The sequence below is a fragment of the Stegostoma tigrinum genome, chromosome 7 (assembly GCF_030684315.1).
Source record: "Stegostoma tigrinum isolate sSteTig4 chromosome 7, sSteTig4.hap1, whole genome shotgun sequence".
NCBI lineage: Eukaryota > Metazoa > Chordata > Chondrichthyes > Orectolobiformes > Stegostomatidae > Stegostoma > Stegostoma tigrinum.
Genome location: NC_081360.1, coordinates 19,993,572 through 20,013,899, shown reverse-complemented (window position 1 = coordinate 20,013,899; position 20,328 = coordinate 19,993,572). Strand labels below are relative to the sequence as shown.

The 20,328-nt window shown below is 39.8% G+C and overlaps 1 protein-coding gene across 4 annotated transcripts in view; it reads left to right on the top strand.

Moving 5' to 3' along the window:
- Positions 1-20,328, top strand: part of LOC125453846 (ras-associated and pleckstrin homology domains-containing protein 1) — a 199,186-nt gene that overhangs the window by 148,182 nt on the left and 30,676 nt on the right. For 2 of the 4 annotated variants that reach the window (XM_048533877.2, XM_048533875.2), the window contains 4 exons: positions 5-79; positions 6,990-7,067; positions 10,854-11,013; positions 18,332-18,453. In XM_048533877.2, coding sequence (XP_048389834.1) covers positions 5-79; positions 6,990-7,067; positions 10,854-11,013; positions 18,332-18,453 — 435 coding nt within the window. The remainder of the gene's footprint in view (positions 1-4; positions 80-6,989; positions 7,068-10,853; positions 11,014-18,331; positions 18,454-20,328) is intronic. The other 2 variants (XM_048533878.2, XM_048533876.2) reach the window with 1 other exon arrangement.

The following is a 20,328-nucleotide window of genomic DNA, read 5'->3' as shown; positions in this document are numbered from 1 at the left end:
CAAGCATTCCTATCTGGACAGGGAAACGTCAATCATTTTGAGAAACATAGCTGGGAAACCTTCTCATTTGCTGACCAAGGTGAAGCGTATCTTCCAACCTGCATGTGATGAAACCCTGTAGGTAGAATGAGTAACCCTGTGACTTGTTGCCAATCCCATATCCTCGTTAATATTTATATATCAAGGAATTTTTTTTTGATTTCCCTTTTTCTCAATCTATTGCAGTGTATTGACCAAGCTGCTAGGAGTGGTTATACTCAGTTGTATTCCTCCGTCTCTTCCAGTAATTGGCTTATTTATTAACTTTCTCTGCTTGTGACCCATGCCTTTCCCCAATGACGAGTGGGGGAAAAAAAGCTTTGCTTTTGAGCTTTTTTTTGTATTTGTGCTTTTCAAAAACTTGATACTTAAACAGGCATTTGCATGACAGCATGACTAATGCCTGCATGCTATTCCTTGTCAATCTCTCTCAGCACTTCCTGGATAACTTGAAAGAGGAGTTTTGCTTAGTTTTTTCAATTACTTCAAACTTTGTTTTTGTCATTCTGGCTACGTATATTGAATTTTGTGCATGCTAATTTACACTTCAAAACACTAAGAAAATGACAACATGCAACTAGTCTGGATTTAAAAAAAATGAAATATCCTACCAATACTGTAGCATTTGAGTTGTAATTATATTCAGCTAAATGCTAATATTTACAGAAATAAACAAATCAACAAAATGCAACTTAGCAAAGCTCCAATTTCTTGATCCCTTGAAAGCTTCTAAAGCTTGAGCACTGGACAAATTTGGTCCGCAGTGAGTTTTCGAACTCTTAAAACACAGTTTTGAAGTTAAACCAAAGCCTCAATGACTGCAAAAAATGTAAACCGGATGGAGTCCTGCTGGGTAAATATCTGACAACTGAAATGATTTCCAGAGTTGGTCCCAGATTTAAATTCCAAAAGATTACTGCATTCGCCCAGAAATAATGGCTTGATGAAACTTATAACTACACCAAGTTCAATTCAATTTTGTAATTCCATACCTTGGATCGTTCTACTCTGTCACTTCTTGTTTGATGGGATTTCACTTGTGAAGTTCTTGTTGGGAGGACACTATGATTTGCCTGCACAGATAAATTTTCATTGATTCAAAATTATGGTTCAGATTTGGACAAAGTCCCAACCAGAAGCTTCACTTCTTGCTTAACAGGCTGACACATCTGCGTTGTTGGCCTTTTAGATTAGGATCTTTATTCCCTGTTGCAAACTTGGTGACACTCCCCCAGTGTCCTAGGTTTGATTCCTGACATGCGATAATCTCAGCTGGAAGAACAGATCTCATGGGTTGCCTCAACCAAGCAGATTAAAAGGTCAGTCCAAAGCCGTGTGTGTGGGGAATGTCAGGTGAGAACACTGGGTGCAGCGAACAATTCCTCAGCTCTCAAGTGGCCATTTGAGATGATGTGCCAGAGAATGGTCAGTGCCTGTGGGCACTACAGCAATATTGAGTTATTTCGGAGGGTGGCAAATGGAATGGAGTAAATTAGATGAGGAAAGTGGAACTTTAGTGTGGAACCCAATTAGAGAGTTACGTTGAGGTTAGTTAATAGATCTGGTCAAAGGAAACAGCCACGGCCTTGGCATCTTAGTAGGCCAGCTATCATACTAGCCAGAACTGGAACAATCCCACCATTAATTCACTCGTTTGATTGGACTATATCATTGAGCGTAAGAATGAAAAATAGTTATGGGAAGATGAATGAAGTTTTATGTTTGGTTTTCCTTCATTCATTTATGGAATGTGGACAGTCCTTTGAAGACCAGCAATTATTGCTCATAACTAATTGCCTGTGAAAACATTTTCGCAAGCTGTCTTCCTGAACCATTGTAGTCCACATGATGAAGGTAGGTCCTATGGCACTTCTAAGGTAGTGTTTGAGTATTTTGACCAAGCAATGATTACAAAAAGGCAATCATTTTCCAAGTCAGGATAGTGTGTGAGTTGGAGGGAAACATGGAAGTGATGATGTATGCCTGCATCTGCTGCCCTTATTTTTTTTAGATTATAAAGGCTACAGGTTTAGAAGGTGCTGTCAAAGAAGCTTTTTTCCAGTTACTGAAATATATCTTCTTGACAATAGCTGCTTCTGCCATGGTACACCACCTGTGGGCGTGAATTTTTAGGATGGACTACAGGGTGCCTGTCATGCAGGTAGTTTTGACTTGGATAGTGTTGAGCTTCTTGAGCATTGTTGGATCTGCATTAATACAGGCAGATGGGGAGTGTTTCATCAAATGCTTGGCCTGTGTCTTATACATGAGAGACATGTTTTGGGGAGTGCAGTGATTTACTTGCTACAGGAGCCCCAGTCTGAATGTTGATCCCAGGATGGAGGGAAGATTTGATGATCATGGCGCTGAATGTTGGCAGAAGACGTTTAGAAATTCTCTTTTTGGAGATTGTCATTTTTCACCACTTGCATGGTTCAAATATTGCTTGCCACTTGTCAGCCCAAGCTTAACTGTCTATGGGTACAGAGTGCTTCATTATCTGACAAATTTTGAGGAACTAAGAACTGAACAATTTGAATCATAAGTAAGTGTTTTAACAAATTGTTTTGGTATTTCCTTGTTGTTTCATTTTGAGTCCCCTTCCTTATTTTTGAGCAGCTGTTTGGTATTGAGAGGAACCCCCAAGGGATTTTCCTTATAGGAAGGTGAAGGGAACAAGGAAAGGAAGTGCTGACTGGCTGACATTGGGAATTTGGCACATGGAGAATTTAAACAGGAGAAGACTTGAAGAAAATCTGCTGTGAACTGCCCAAACACATCAGTGGAGCTCTTCCCACTTGTATATCAAGCTGGTCTGTGGGCCATTTGGGGCTTGTCATTAAGCTGATCAATAATTTTGGTAGCTAAGAGGTGGGGGATCAGAATTAGCAAGACTTTTCATTCATATTTGCTATTCAGTGCATCATCCTGGAATCCTCTTTGTGTAGCTATCATTGAAAGGTATGACTGGGTTTGACAATTCTCAATGCACTCGGCCCATGTCAGTTCTATTCATTTCATGGGAAACCAGCATCTGTAGTCATCTATTTTAGCAAGAATTGAATATTTTCAACAGGTCATGGTGACAACTGGTTAGAAATGCACTGCCAGATCTTTCCAGCTAAGAACTGCCCTTGGAGAAATTTACATACTTTTCTAAGACCTGATCAATTCCAGGAGGTTTGCCCATCAGATTTAAGCAAACTAAACCTTAGTTTAACACATTTGCAATAAAATTAGGATGTTGGTAGCACTTTTTAAAAACGGAGTTCACCAATTTCACAGACATGGCAAATGAAATTTAAAGATATGAAGTAATTCATTGAAAAATGAGAGACAGTATAAATTAAAGGGTACAATTTTTTTTCATTCATGGGATGTGAGCATTGCTAGTAAGTTCAGCATTTATTGTCCTTTCCAAATTGGCTTTGAACTGAGCAGCTTTCTACACCATTTTACTTGCTACATCATTTGAGGGTCATTTAAGGGTTGATTTAAGTAGGTCTAGAGCTGCATGTCAGCCAGACTCGTAAGGATTGTAGACTTCAGTGAACTAGATTTCTTTTTTCACATTTGATGATTGTTTCATGAAACTATCACTGAACTATATATTTCAGGCTCATTAATTGAATTCAAATTTCACTAGGTGCGTGGGTGAGATTTGAACTTGTGTCACCGCGCCATTAGCCTGGACCTTTGGATTACTCATCCAATAACATAACCACTATACCACCATCTCCCTATAGGAAATACTGAAATAAAAGTCTGCAAATTTGCATACACATTGTAGATGGAGGCAAGACCATACTGGTACTTGCTTGCCCAACAAAAGTCTGCTGACCAAGCATTGGAGTTTATCCCAATTTTTGGGCAAGAACGTGAGAATGGCACTTACAGTTGCCGCAATTCTTCATTTCTGGGAGCTCAGCAGGACACTAACTGGATGCCTGGGGTTTTTCTGGCTGGGATTGACTTGGATTTTGTATCCTGTGTCTCCATTGTCAGCAGCTAAATTTGGACGTAAAGTCCGATAATACTGTATTAGACTTTGGCAGCGCAATTAGCTGTGTGTTTGCACCAGCTGTTTGACTTGTTAATATTTGCAGGGACCTGGCTGCTACATGCTGTGAACAGATCTCCACGCAGAGTTATCCTGATTTGAGAAAAAACAGTCAATTTTTGGGTAGACATTTTTTACCCTTTCATCCATCCCAAATTTGGGAAATTAGGATTGACAATAATTGCTGGCCTGGCCAGGGATGCAACATCCCTTAAATGATTTTTAGTAAAATACTACCCTGACTTAGATCAACTTTATGACAGTTTAACCAAATCTTTACAGGAAACATATTTCCTCTGTTTATGAATCTAACTTTAAAAAAAAATCAAATTTAGAAGATAGGAAGTTAAGTCCTCCAGTTGATTAGTTAAAGAAATTAGTGACCTATGCAAACATGACTCCCCTTTGGATATTTTCCTAATCCCCTAGTTCTACAATGATATTACACACTTTAGAAGGTGGGACTTAAACTTCAGGAGACCTAAGTTTAGAGGTAGAGACACTGTCACAGTACCACGCAAGCCCCATATGGCTACTTGTAAAAAAATTACTCTCTTTTTCTAATCAACCTGTTCAAGGATGATATTGCACACCTCTGGAGCAGTTAAGACTTGAACGCAGGTCTTGCAATCCAGTGGTAGGAACACCACCACTATAACACTTGAACCCTACATGTTTAATTATTCTTTTTCTTATGGTGCCACAAGAGGGCCCCTGCAGGTGCGTATGACCTGTTTTTCCTAGTCAACCTGCTCAGAGATGTTTTTACACACTGTGGAACATTTGGGGGCACTGAACCCAAGTCTCCCAGTAAAGGACATAGAGACGCTACTACTGCACTACGTGAGCTCCATGTGGCTAATTCTTATTGTGCTCAGTGCAGTAATGTCAGCTGGATGGCAGTTTGTTTGCTAAAATTAGCCTTGTGGTCAGTGAACTCACTACCCAATGACGACACAGTATGGAGCTGGAGGTGTACAGCAGGCCAAGCAGCATCAGAGGAGCAGAAAAGTTGACAGTTCAAGTCAGGACCCTTCTTCAGAAATTTCCAAAGAAGGGTTCCTATTCCTCCAGCTTCATACTGTGTTGTCTCTGACTCCAGCATTTGCAGCTCTTGCTACTACTTACCACCCAATGACATTGTCTCTTCCTAGGGAGTATGGAAATCCAATGAACGGTGCACTCAGTTATGATACACTCCAGGACCAAAGAACTTTTTAGTGCTCACAGTGAATAGTATTACACAATATTGGGGATCAGCTGATACCGCTAAAAACTTACCCTCGCAAGAATCAGTGCCTTAAGAAGTAAAAGAGAGAAAAGCAACAAACAAATTCATGATGGCAAATATATTACACGTGATCCCTTTTTCACAGACACTTTCTCTGGACTGAACAAACTGGGTTTCTGATTCAAGTGAATATGAAATCTGTAGTGCACATTTTAAATATGCAGTATAAACTGGCGTTGCATTCTGTTAACGGTAATTTTGAACTTTTTTAGGGTGGAATTGGATTTCCTGTTTCCCTTACTCTCTCATCTATCCTTTAAGCACTAGGCTGGCTCTTCCTGGGGATGCTGTCAGTGCAGTTGCTGGGTGGTTCCTTCAGTACGTATGCCTCAAGGGAAGATAAGACATCCCTTTTCTGCTTGCATATCACTAGCAAACTTGTACCAGCAGATGGTCAGGAACCTGTTTTTTTTTTTATTTGAACATCTACAGTAAGGATCGGTCATAGTTTGCGGACAGTGTACAAGTATGAATTAGGCTACCTATATTAAAGCTTTCGCCTTCTGGTTTTGATTATGGTTCAATGCGTAAGCTTGGTGATGCACATCAATTAATTCCCTTTGAGATTGAAATTTGGACCTCCCACCCCGAGGCCCCGGTATCACGCAGTGATGTTGAGCAAAGTTGATGGTTTATTAAAAAAAAATCCTATTGTATTCCTCTCAGTATCTGCACCTGCTGATATTATCTAACTGCCATGTGATGAATGCACATCACTTGTCTTTAGACACTTATGTAAAATTAAAGAGAGGAGGGATGAATTGATCATTTCTCTAAAAGTGTGTTAGCACAGGGACCTGCTGCCTAGGTGCTTCTTCGCTCATTGTTTAATTAGGTTCTCAGCCAATAGTACTGAAGTTATTATCATGTTAGCAATGGAGTCTTTTGTGGCATGGGATTACGCTTATAGTAGGTATAAACTGAACTATTCCCAGCTGTTGCTTTCAGTTTTCACAACACAGCTTGTTTAAACCTAAGCTTTGCCAGGATACCACTTCATGCCATACTGAAATATGCAGGTAAACTGATATAACCTGTTTTAAAGAATAGTTTTCATGGATGAGTGTTTGGAAAATGAAGACAACTGAAATTGCATATACCCTTTTAACCAGCTTGCTTGCCCGTTTCAAATGTTTTTCATTACACTTTTCAAAAACTAAAAAAATTAGATGTGTTAATGTAATAGGTTATTGCTGTCTTGAATGCAATATTGGGTGTAAATAGTCTGCTCAACAACAAATGCAGTTTGTTCCCTTGAGAGATTATGTAAAGCAAGGGGACATCCTTTCCAAAGTTCTGTGGGTTCTGTGATTTTTTTTTTCCCCTCCAGTTAATTTTATCGCATTAAAGACGTTAAAAACAGATGTAGTGAAGGATATGTGGGTGAAGCTCATTCTTCAGTAACATCCAATTAAATATCCTGTGTGATGCTGCAAGGCTTGGGGATGTTGATTTAAAATGTGCCCCGAGCGCACTGCACAGTAGTTGTTGGTCAGAGGAAGCTGCTTCCCTTTTTGTCATGCTGTGTCTGTAAAGTGTGTTCCTCTGGTTCATTATGATCTCCTGATTCATCTTTATTTCTTCACTATGTATCTACAGGAGGAGCAGGCTGCCAGGCAGAAGGCAGAAAAAATCAGGGTGGCATTGGAGAAGATCAAAGAGGCACAAATCAAAAAGGTAAGGGTGCCAAGTAACAAAGGGAAAAATAGCAGTACAAAAGAATCAAACAAAAACTGAAAACAGCTGCATGCCAATCAGCATCTGTGGGGGGAAAAAAATCTTCCATCAGTGGATTCACATCTGAGTTTGAAATTTGAATGTTATGTGTGTGTCATTGGCCAAGTATTTCTTGCTGATCTCTGTTTGCCCTTGAAAATGGTGTTGAGCTACTGAATGAAATGTAGTCTGGTGTAGCTGTATCGACAGCACTGTTAAGAAAAGCATTCCATGGTTCTTTGTCCAAAGACAGTGAAGAAACTATAAAATGTTTGTTTTTACTTTGTGAAATGTGAGTGTCTCTGGCTGGGACAGCCCATCCCTAATTTGCCCCTGATCTGACTAGGTTTCTAGGGCCAGTAAGGGGCAGTTAAGAGTCCACCACATTGTAGGTCTGGAGTCACATGTAGACTGGACCAGGTAAGGATGTCAGGTTTCCTTCGTTAAAGGACATTAGTGAACCAGCTGGCATTTTAACAACAATCAACAATGGTTGCATGATGCAAAAACAGAAATTGCTGAAGAATCTTTGCAGATCTGGCAGCATCTGTGGAGAGAAGACCAATTAACATTTCATCCAGAGTCCCTTCGTCAGAACTGGTAGTAGCTAGGAAAACGTGGTATATGAGCTGACAGCTGGGCTACGGGGTGGGGAAAAGGATTGAGAGCGAGAGGGAGAGGGAATTACATTAGGCAGATAAAGGGATAGATTACAGTATGCCAGGGAAAAAAGCTGAGATTAGTGACGATAAGTAAGTGAAAATGGGCTGGCTGTGCTGAGTGGTTAGATGGTTATCATTTGGCAACTTCTTAATTCCAGATTTTTTTGTTAGATTCAAATTTGACTGCTTGCCATGACAGAGTTTGAACCATGACCTGAGATCATTAGCCTGGGGCTTGGTATTGCTAATCTAGTGACATTACCATTACACCACCATCTTCCCCCAAGTGTGACTAGTGGTGTTCCTCAGGGGTCACTATTGACACCACAACTATACTTGCTATACATTAACAATCTGGATGAAAGAACTGAGGGCATTGTTGCTAATTTTGCAAATGATACAAAGATAGCTGGAGGGACAAATAGTGTTAAGGAAGCAGGGAAGTTGCAAAAGGACTTGGATAAGCTCAGAGATTGAGCAAATAAGTGGCAGATGGAATACGGTGTTGGAAAGTGTGAGGATATGTACTTTGGTAGGAAGAATAGAGATACAGACTATTTTCTAAATGGGGAAAGAGTTTGAAAAACTGTGAAGCAGGAAGGGACTTGGAAGTCTTGTTCAGGATTCTCTTAAGGTTAATACGCAGGCTCAGTTGGCAGTTACAAAGGCAGAAGCAATGTTAGCGTTAATTTTGAGAGAGCTATAATATGAGAGCAGAGATATATTGCTGACAGTGTATAAGGCTCTGGTCAGACTGCATTTAGAAAATTGAGAGTGATTTTAGGCCTCTATCTAAGGAAGGATGTGCTGGCCTTGGAAGGGGTCCAGAGGAAACTCAAGAATGATCTGAGGAATGAGGAGTGGTTGAAGACTGAGTTTGTACTCTGGAGTTTAGAAGGATGAGAGGTATCTCATTGAGAGGCCTATACAGTGGATGTGGAGAAGATGTTTCTATAAGTAGGGGAGACTAGGACCTGAGGACACAGCCTCAGTGAAGGGATGACCCTTTGGAACTGAGATGAAAAGGAATATCTTCAGCAAGAGGGTGATGAGTCTGTGGAACTTATTGTCATTAAGGGTTGTGGAGCCCAAGTCATTGAATGTATCAGACAGATAGGTTCTTTATTAGTAAAGACAACAAAGGTTACAGGAGGAAGGCAGGAGAATGAGGTTGAGAAACATATTAGCCGTGAATAAATAGCAGAGCAGACAAATGGCCTAATTCTGCTCCCATATGGTATTATGATGGAGTGTGGCTATTGGGAACTATCAGGTGGTGGTACTCTCGTGCAGCTGCCCTATATCATCTAGATGTTAGACGTCACAGAATTAGAAGATGCTTTGAGTGCCGTGGTGAGTTGCTGTGGTGCAACTTGGAGGTGGTACACTCTGCTGCCATTAGACATCGTTAGTGAAAGGACTGACTTTTAAAGTTGTGTCAGTAAGGTGTGATGGTGCGTCAGTAAGAAAGAGCTGCTTTTTCCTGGAAAATGTTGAGCTTCAACACCAGGTAATATTAACTACAACCTGCAAGTGCACAGCTGCCTAAATTCAGAACTATGGAAACTAGCTCCAATAACAGGGCCACTGGGAAAGAGAATCTATCACCTGAGCAGCAGTTTGCTCATCATGCCTCCACAAATATAATTTGCCCACTCGTTTCCCATTCATAGCATAAGACAAAGGAGCAGAAGCAGGCCATTTGGTCCATTGAATTTGCTGCACCACTCAATGAGACAGTGGGTGATCTGATAATCCTGAAGTCCACTTTCCTGCCTTTTCACCTATAACTCTTGATTCCATTAATAATTTAAAAATCTGTGTCTCGGCCTTTACAGGCCTTTGCAGTAAAGAATTCCGCAGATTCACTAGTCTCTGAGGAAAAAAAATCCCGACTCATCTCGGTCTTAACTGGGCAAGCCCCCAACTCTGAGGTTATGCCCTCTGGTCCCAGACACATCCACAAGGGGAAACAAATCTCTGCATTTACCCTATTAAGCTCCCTAAGAATGTTTCAATATGGTCTCCTCTCAATCTTTCAACTCTAATGAACATAAGTGCAATCTACTCACCTGCTCCTCATGAGAAAATCCCACCATACCCAGAATCAACCTAGTGAACCTTCTATAGACTGCTTGTAATGTTAGTAATACCTTTCCTTTGATAAAAGGATCAAACTGTTCACTGTGTTCCAGATGTCATTTGACTAGTACCTTGTATTTTAGCAAGACTTCCTATTTATACTCCATTCCTTTACCAGAGGACAACCTATATGAACTGAACTATTGATTATATTTAACAAATAAAGGAAATACTCCACAATACAAACCTTTCTCCCTCCCCCAAGAATAATTCATGGCAACTGTAATCAACAGGTGCTTGGTCTGGCATCTGGGGGATGGGAAGAGAGACAGTGATCTCATCTGCAAGCCTACAAGCAATAGAAAACATACTGAAGCTCCTGTTCCACAAATGTGGTATTTTAAATGTCTGTGTAGAGCATTGACTTACAGTATGAATTCACTGTACATGTACAGCTGAAAAATGACACATCTCTTGATCACTCAGGAATATTTGAAATGTTGAAATATGAAATTTGAGGAAAGGATTCAGTGAATATAAAAAAATCAGATGTTGCCTCATTTAGGGGATTCAGCATGAAGCTTTGTCACTTTCAACTTTTCAATATTGCGTTTAATTCAAAAATATATGAAAACTGATAACTGTTAATTTCTTTGTTTAAAGTGTGCAGTGATTGGTTATTAAGCTGTTGCCCTGAAAATGAGTTAACAAAGTGTAGAGCTGGATGAACACAGCAGGCCAAGCAGCATCAGAGGACCAGGAAGGCTGACTTTTTTTCTGAAGAAGGGTCTAGGCCCGAAACATCAGCCTTCCTGCTCTTCTGCTTGGCCTGCTGTGTTCATCCAGCTCTAACACCTTGTTATCTTAGCCTTGAAAATGAGCTTGTACTATTAGTCCCACTACAGGACTGCAGTTTTCTTATAAGAAATTAGATCAGAAATACTAATGTGTGATGACATCGAAAGTCCATCTGCCTGATAAACTGTTTAATCCAATCTTGCAGCTGGTGATACGGGTCCACATGTCTGATGAGAGCTCCAAAACAATGATGGTCGATGAAAGACAAACAGTCAGGCAGGTTCTGGACAATCTCATGGATAAGTCCCACTGTGGATTCAGCTCAGACTGGTCATTAGTGGAGACAATCCCAGAACTTCAGATGGGTGAGTTGGTGAAAATGAGCAGTCAAGTGTTCTAATATACTAGAAATTAACTTCTGGTCTTCTGAATAGGTGTTTTCAGAAAATATTTTCAGTCCTCCTTCATTTTTTTTGTCCTTTTCCACCTACCAACAATGTTTTGTTGACCATTTCTATACTGTCTTATGCATGTACACATAAACCTGATGACAGTACCACTGTGCTACAAGAATTGCACCGAGACCAATACGTTCTATGCTTGCTATTTATTACTTTAAATTGTTCCTTCTATTGGAATTAGTAACAAACCTACACTATACCCAAGTATTGTACTACTAAAAATGCTCTTATCCAAGTAAAGGATGAAGTTGACAGAATGTGAAATTAGCATAACACTGGTCGCTTTCCTTCATTTTAATCCAGTCGTGCGTGTATTTGTGCTTTGGTTTTGTGATATAATGTTGAAAGGAGCAATGACTTGTGATTGTCAAATCACAGCTGGGCCTAGCAATAGCAACACCATTGGAAAACTGTTCTTAATACCACTCAGTGATTAATAAAACTAAACCCAGTGCCAACAGAATGAAACCACAGGCTGAACATAGAAACAAAGCAGCACAAGTAGGCCATTCAGCCCCTTGAGCTTGCACCATAATTCTCAATCATAGCTGATCATGTCTGCTGATTTCATTAGGAACTAGAAATCTAAGATCGATGCCTAGAACTAATTCCCTGACCAAGCTTCCACAATCCTATTGGTAGAGAATTCTGAAGATTTTTCAAGGGATCACCAAAATTTTTAAATTCAAGGTTAATGCATCTACTGATTTTTCTGATTAATGGTAAGATTATTTTTCATGCATGCAAACTTTTTCAAGCAGTGTTCCTTCTAAGCTGCATAGCCACTCAGCAGGTCTGTACATACTGAATGGCATGTGGATGCGTTCACTTCTGATTGACTTCCAAAACCTGCTGCCTTACATGGACCTCTGAGATCCACAGAGAGGCAGTATCAGGGAACCTAGGTGAACAGATCAAATCTTTTACAATTATTTATAATGGAAATCAAATGTTAAAGATTTTCTTCTCCCAGATCATAAGACAGTCCTATTACAGCCCTGCAAGCAATATTCCTTTTAAGCCACATGGTTGCTGAGAAGCGCTATGCAAGCTGATTAACATGCCAATGAATAGCATCTGCTTCCAAAAGTCACTAGCACATATGCACCATGGAGCTCCACACAGGAACAAAACAAATTACAGGGGACATTGCCTGCAAGAAGGTCAGGCCTTGAAATGTGGGTTGAAGGCCAATTCTAGGACATGATCATAAATCATAACTAACACTCCTTTACAGTCTGAAGGGAATGCTGTCTTGTCTGAGAGACTGTCTTTCAGATCTGGTTGAACAGCCAAGCATGTTGTGTATAAAAATAGTGATATAAAAATACAGATTTTGAAGAATAAGGGAGTTGTCCCAAATCTCTCATCCAATATTTATCTCTCAATGAGCATGATAGAAACTGATTATCTGGTCATTGTCACTGTTGTTGATCGGAAGCTTGATATTTATGGATTAGCTGTCAATTTTCCTACATTAAAACAATGACTATTTTTGAAAAAGTACTTCATTGGTTGTAAAGTGCTTTGAGAAGTTGTATGCTTGTTAATGGCAATATATAAATATATTATTGTATGTTTAGATATTGAGCAGTATGGGCAAAACATTAACTGCACGTTATTCAGACCACTTACAGTAGTGGCCAACAGTGCTACAACCAAGAATTTTTCCAGACAGTTGGGTCTTCTAAGACAAATTTAAATTTGTTCTGGAGATGCAGGAAATACGAATGTTGCTGCACAGCCAAATTCTGTGGCACCTTTGTAGACTGAGCATATGCTGCCTTCTTCCAGTCTTCAATCTGGACTATAAAAACAAATCTCGGTAATAGTGACATCAAACTACTATTGGTTGTATTAAAAACCCATCTGGTTCACTAATGCCCTTTTAGGGAGGGAAATCTACTATCCTTAACTGGTCTGGCCTACATATAATTTCAGACCCACAACAATGTAGATGACTCTTAATTACTTCTTGAAAGGCCTCACAAGCTACAATTTCGTGGATTAGGAATACACAACAAATGCTGGCTTTGGCTTCAATGTCTACACCCAATTTTTTTGTAGAATTACAAATCCTACAACGTGCACTGAAGCTCTATGTGTGTAAGACCATAAGACATAGAAGCAGCAGTAGGCCATTCAGCCCATCAAGTCTGCTCTGCCATTCAATGAGATCATGTCTGATCTGATAATCCTCCACTCCCTTTTCCATATATTGACTCAGCCTCTACAGTAAAGAATTCCAAAGATTTACTACCCTCTGACAGAAGAACTTGCTCCTCGCCTTTGTCCGAAGTAGACACTCTCAATCTGAAATTTTGCCCCCCTGGTCCTAGACCCTCCCACAGTGGGGAAAACACCTTTCTGGATCTATTCTGTCAATCCCTTTAAGAATCTTGAATGTTTCAAGAAGATCACCTCTCATTTGTCTAAACTCCAATGAATACAGGTCCAGGCTGCTCAACTCAATCTTTATTCATAAATCAGTCCCTGTGTACTGGAGATCAATTTCGTGAACTTTCTCTAAACTGCCTCCAATGCCAGTATCATTGGAGAAAAGGAGGAGGAGAGGGGACCTAATTGAGGTATACAAGATAATGAGAGGCATAGATAGAGTTGATAGCCAGAGACTATTTCCCAGGGCGGAAATGGCTAGCACGAGGGGTCATAGTTTTAAGCTGGTTGGTGGAAAGTATAGAGGGGATGTCAGAGGCAGGTTCTTTACGCAGAGAGTTGTGAGAGCATGGAATGCGTTGCCAGCAGCAGTTGTGGAAGCAAGGTCATTGGGGTCATTTAAGAGACTGCTGGACATGTATATGGTCACAGAAATTTGAGGGTGCATACATGAGGATCAATGGTCGGCACAACATTGTGGGCTGAAGGGCCTGTTCTGTGCTGTACTGTTCTATGTTCTATGAATAACAGGAACAAAACTATTCCCAGTATTCCAGATGTGGTCTAATTAGTGCCTTGTGTAATTTTGACAAGATCTTCCTATTTTTGTCCCTTTATTTCCTTTTGTAACTAAGGCCAATATTCCAGTTGCCATCCTTATTACTGACTGAGCTTTTATGCAAGCTTTTTTTATGCATGAAGACTCCCAGATCCCTCTATGCTGTAGATTTCTTTAGTCTTTTGCTATTTTAAATAGTATATAGCTCCTCTAATCTTCCTGCCAAAGTGAATAACTTCACATTTTCTCTCATATATTCCATGTTTTATCCATTTATTTAATCTACCTATCTCCTCACCACTTGCTTTTCCTCCAAGTTTTGAGTCACATACAACTTGGGAATAGTACATGCACTCTCCTCATTCAAATCATTAATGTACATTATAATTAATTGTGGCCCAAGCACACATCCCTGTGCTACTTCACAAGTTACTGATTGCCATCCAGAAACCACACCACTCCCCTAACCAATCCCAAGTCTCTTCTATTAGTTAGCCATTTCTCTATCTATTCTAAATCCTACCTCCAACACCATGGCTCTTTTCTTACTAAGGAGCCTAGCATGTGGTGCCTTCATCAAATGTCTTTTGGAAATCCAAATATATTGCATCCACTGCTTCCCCCTTTGTGCATAACTGTGTCTCTGCGCTCCAGAGTGTAACTACAAAATGATGAGAGAAATTATTGAAAACATTCTCTGTGCAATACAATAATAATAAAATAGATGAACATACGTAACTCTTTTTATTTTGGTTAATCGTTTGTGTAAATGTATCATTACTTGGCATATCGTTTGTCGGTAAAGGAATATGCATAATTGAGTCACTATCTGTGATGGCTAGTCTTCATTTTCCAGCTATGACTTTCCACTTCTCCATCAGTTAGTTAAAACAAATCCAGTGTTTGTTTTTTGCATAATTGTGTCCTTGTGTTGGATAAATCTTAAGTACTTGATAAAGAGGGACCATCTCGACAGGAATGCAGTAGTACAGAAAGGGGGAAAAAGTAACATGGCATTAGCACTTCAGCTGTAACATCTTTCAGAGTGGCTTTGTGCCATTCTCTGTGAAAATGGTTATGTAAATCAGAAATTGGAGCCTGCCGTAAGCTGAGCACAGCATGGAGGAGACCAGAGGTACTCTTACACTGATCAATAGATCAGTTTCTGTAAATAACATTGCAGTCAAATTCTTAAACTGTGCATATCTACTAGATATTCAAACCATGGCTGACTTTGGAGATATGCACTTCTTTCGAACCTTATTCTATATGAGCCCTCCTTTTAATTACAAGGTGCTCTGTTGTGACTTTATCTGTACATAAATCCATTTTTCTTGACTTTGGATATATTGCCACCGGACGGTCCTTAGGACCTAAACCGCCCAGTTTCCTGAACAAGTTAATTCGGTGTCAGATGTATTGGCCCATGTGAAGAGCAATGTCCAACAGTTGCTGGCATGTACAGTGGCTGAAACGGAAAGTAGGTCCTTTTAATTGGTCACTGATTCCATAGACTGAAAGGAAAAGTATTCTTGTTACTCTGACTGGAGTGTGTGCATCTTTGAACACGCTGAATGCGGGATCAGATATGATTTAATGTCATTCATGGATATTCCGTGCTAACTTGCTATTCTTCATGGGTGGATCTTGGTACGTTGCAAATGCCTGCAGAGGAAAAAATGGTGAGAGTGAGGGCGTCAAGAGGAGGATCCTTGTTTTCTTGTTCCTTTGTGTTATATTTTCAGCTGTTAAAGCACTAAATGTAACACAATTAACATTATGATGCCCAGTCTAAATATTTGGCTTTTCAGAACCAAGTCCTGTGATACATTGTTTATTTCAAATAATTCTTTTCTTCAAAATGTTAAATAATACCCATTTAAAATGGAATATCATCTTTCAATTTTTTTTCACAATGTGATTTCTAATCATGTAATGTTTATACACATTTGGTAGTGCAAAACTTCCATATTGCTTATAAAGGACATGTTATTGAAGCTTTTCTTCTTGCACTCATCAGGATAAGTTGCACTGAAGCAAAGGGAAGACGTCATTTGTGAGGAGAGAGTGATAATTGTTTGGCAAGTAGACTGTGATAGAGGTGTTGCCATGGTGAATGCACCAATTAATGATGACTGCAACCGAACTGCCAAGCTTTGTTTTAATTTTAAAATAGGCACTTGCCTCTGATCATGGCATTGCCCTGAGCAGTAAACCACAGAATGGCTGTCATCTATCTGGTTGAGTTGAAACAGACCAGTGTATTTCCATGTTCTATCCATTTGCGTTGAACAGGACCCTATGTATTAAGGCACTGTGCAAACCTGACTGACAATCCTAAATTGGTTGTCAGCTTAATTCTACTTTTTAATGAGGAGCTCCAAGAATCAGTCTTTCACTTGGAAATAAAAATACATGAGGACCAGGTTATGCAGGTGGAACAGTTCTAAAGACAAATAATTTCAAAAATGTTTCATTACTTTTCCTTTCTTATTTTGGATGAAGTTGACTAGATTTGATTTTAAATAGTTTCTCATGTTTTCCCACTTTTGCCTGCGAAACTAATTAGTTTAGAAAATGGATTTTGTCTTCCTGATTTCATCAGGTTTCACTAATTCCATCTCCAAAATGACAGTTGAGGAACTGCATGCAGAAGCACTTAGTGCAAAAGTATTGTGCCCTTATCATCATTTTGGACGAGCTCTCTTCAGAACATAATTGTGCTCAGAAATAAAAATGCTAGAAATAGTGAAACCTCAAAATTGAGTCAGATTTGAAGGAATGGCAGCTCTGGTTTTGGTGTAAGTGTCAGCTATAAATTGATGGAAGGTATCATCAGCAGTGCTATCAAGCAGCACCTGCTCAGCTCCAGATGGCCTTGGTTTAAACATGGACAATAAGTGCTAAATTCCAGAGGTGAGATGAGAGTAATGACCCTCTGTCAAAGCTGCACTAGACTATATGTGGCATCAAGGAACCCTAGCAAAATTGGAATGGGGGCAAACTCTCCACAGGTTGGAGTCATACCTGACATATAAGATGGTGGTTACGGTATCAGTCATCTCGGCTCCAAGACATTTCTGCAAGAGTTCCCCAGTATAGTGTCTTCGACTCAAACATCTTCAGTGGATAGTATTGGCAATTTAGCATGTGGCCAATCCACCTAATTTGCACATCTTTGGACTGTGGAAGGAACCCAGAACACCCAGAGGAAACCCATGCAGACACAGGGAGAATTTGCAAAACTCCACACAAACAGCTGCCAGAGGGTAAAATTGAACCTCGGTCCCTGGCACTGTGAGGCAGCAGTGCTAACCACTGAGCCACTGTGCTAACAAGAATCACCTTTCTTGCGTCGTCATCAACTCAGGAAATTCTGCAACTCCTATCCTTTCACTAACTGGGCACTAACTTCCTGGACTCTGACAATCACATGAATTAATATCTGCATTTCTGTCAAATCCAGAGACTATTGCCGAGGAAAGAATGGTAACTGTGAAAATTCAATTCTGGTAAATACCTGATCAAACATAAGAAGGGAAGCCATAAAAGAAATGAAGATGTATCCCATAAAAGAAACAAATAGAGTCCCTGTCTTTTGTGAAGAGCAGTACATTAACGTAGGCATTCCTGGAAGAAATGGCAGTGAGTTAAATACTAATGCAAAGGCAAAATACTGGAGATGTTGGAAATGCTTAGCAGGTCAGGCAATATCTGTGGAGAGTGGAACACAGTCAGGTCTGTCTTTTCATTAACGTCACTGAATTTGAACTTGGTCATGCTCACTTAAATCTGAAGTGGGTCTGATCTGAAAGTCATTGATCTCTTATCCATTCTGCACTCTGGTCAACTTGTTTCTGAAAGCTATTAAAATTAAGTTGTTAGTTTATGGGGCAAACTGTTTTGGGGCTGAATACTAATCTGGGATGTGCTTTGGGACTTGTACTTTCCAGTGAACCCATGAGTGCAACTGAATCTAAATTGTTAAAAGGCTACATTTCATTGTCAGAAAGTATCCTACAATACTTCACAAACCATTAAACACATCCTGTTTCTAAGTGGTACAAACTACAGGAAGGACTTGACCAACCCTTAAGTTAACTTGAGTCAGTCTTGGCTGACTATCAGCAAAATATGATTGGTATTTCCTCAAAGTTCAGCGGTTCTAGTTCTGTTTGCTTGTTTGTTTCCTTTTCATTACTGTGTTCCATCTATTTACCTAATGCAGTTACCTCTCATGACTCTTAAATTTTCTTTTAATTTCAGAGCGAATCTTTGAAGATCATGAAAATTTGGTAGAGAACTTGCTGAACTGGACTCGAGATAGTCAGAACAAGCTCATGTTTACTGAACGCATTGAGAAATATGCACTTTTTAAAAATCCACAGGTACGTAAAACCTCTAACAAGCAATGGACTTGCACAGTGGTGTAGAATTACTTTCTTATTTGCAATCCTGCAGATAACGTGTATTTATTCTGCAATGATGTCTGAAACAATTGGATTACATGGAACATAATACAGCACAGGAACAGGCCCTTTGGGCAACTATCTCTGTGCTGACTGTGATTCTATTTTAAACTTATCCCATCTGCCTGCACATGGGCTGTATCCCTCTATTCCTTGCCTGTTCATGTGTCTAAGTGCATCTTAAATGTTACTATCATCTCTGCTTCTTTCACCTTGTCTGGCAGCACAGGCAACTATCAGCCTCTGTGTAACTAAAACTTTCCTCACGTATCTCCTTTAAACTTATCCCTTCTCACCATAAACCTTTGCCCCCAAGTATTTGACATTTCCACCCTGGGAATAAGACACTCACTATCCACCCTCTCCATGCTGCTCAATTTTATATACCTCCTTTCAAGTTGACCCTCAGCTTCCAATGCTCGAAGTTTGATTGAAGTTTGTTTGGCCTGTCCTTACAGCTAATAAATTCCAATCCATGCAACATCCAAGTAAACCTTTTACATGTGCTCATCAAAGCCTCCATATCCTTTCTATAGTGTGGTGACCAGAACTGCATATTGTACTCAAAACATGGCCTACCTAAAGATTTTATACTGCTGCAACATGACTTGCCAACTTTTATACTCAGTGCCCTGACTGATGAAGGCAAGCATACCATATATCATCTTTACTACCTTAACCGCTTGTCACTTTCAGAGGGCTATGGACTTGCACCTCAAGATCACTCTGTAAATCACTGCTCCTAAGGATGCTGTCATTTTGCTGTATACTTTCATCTTTCATTTGACCTCCCAAAATACATCATCTCACACTTGTCCATATTAAACTCCATCTGCCATTTCTCTGCCCATCTTTCCAACTGTTCTGTATATTCTGTTATATCTTTTGGTAACCTTCCTCAGTATCCATAACTCCCAGCAATTTTTGTGTCATCTGCAAATGGAGATCCCAGCACTGATGCATGCAGAATACCAGTGGTCACAAACCTCCAGTCAGAAAAACCGCCCCACATCAACTACCCTCTGTCTTCTATGATCAAGCCACTTTTGTATCCGACTTACCAACTCACTATGGATGCCATATAATTTAATCTTCTGGACCAGCTGACCATGAGGGACCTTGTCAAATGCTTTACCATAGGGTGCATGTAGACAACATCAACTGCTTGGACATGAGACTTGTGTGTTATTTACCATAAGCTATCTACTAAGAAATCTCTGTCAGTCAAATGCTGAAACAGTTACTTGAACTTCATTGCATGTAGCAACCGAAATGAGTTCCCTCAAATAAGCAACTTAAGCCTCACGACGTAACTTGGATATTACCCGATTAATGGTGGAATTTAGCTATGATTTGCACCAACAGTGTCTTCCTCCGGATGTCTGGGGTTTGATCCTTATGCAGTGTTGTTCTTCCAGGTTCTGCTACTGAAGAATCATGGAGTTGAAATCTTATAGAATTTTATGGTGCAACATTCTTGATGAACCTTTAAATTCTTTCAGACACAATAATGACTACTTTGCAGCTATCAAGATTGCAACTTGCTTTTTTTTAATGAGAAGTAGCTTCACTTTTCCTTGTTACATTTGGTATTGCCTGTTTGTTTGAAGACACAACTGCCTGCAACTAATACCTTAAATTGTTCTGCAGGGCGATCATTTGTCTTTGTGTCTTAAAGGAACCAGTTATCAAACAGTTGTTACAACAGTTTTGTTTATGTAACTTCAACTTCTCTTTCACCCAAGTATGCTAATTGCTTTCCGTTCCTGTCTAAATTTGTCCTTGTTCCTTAAG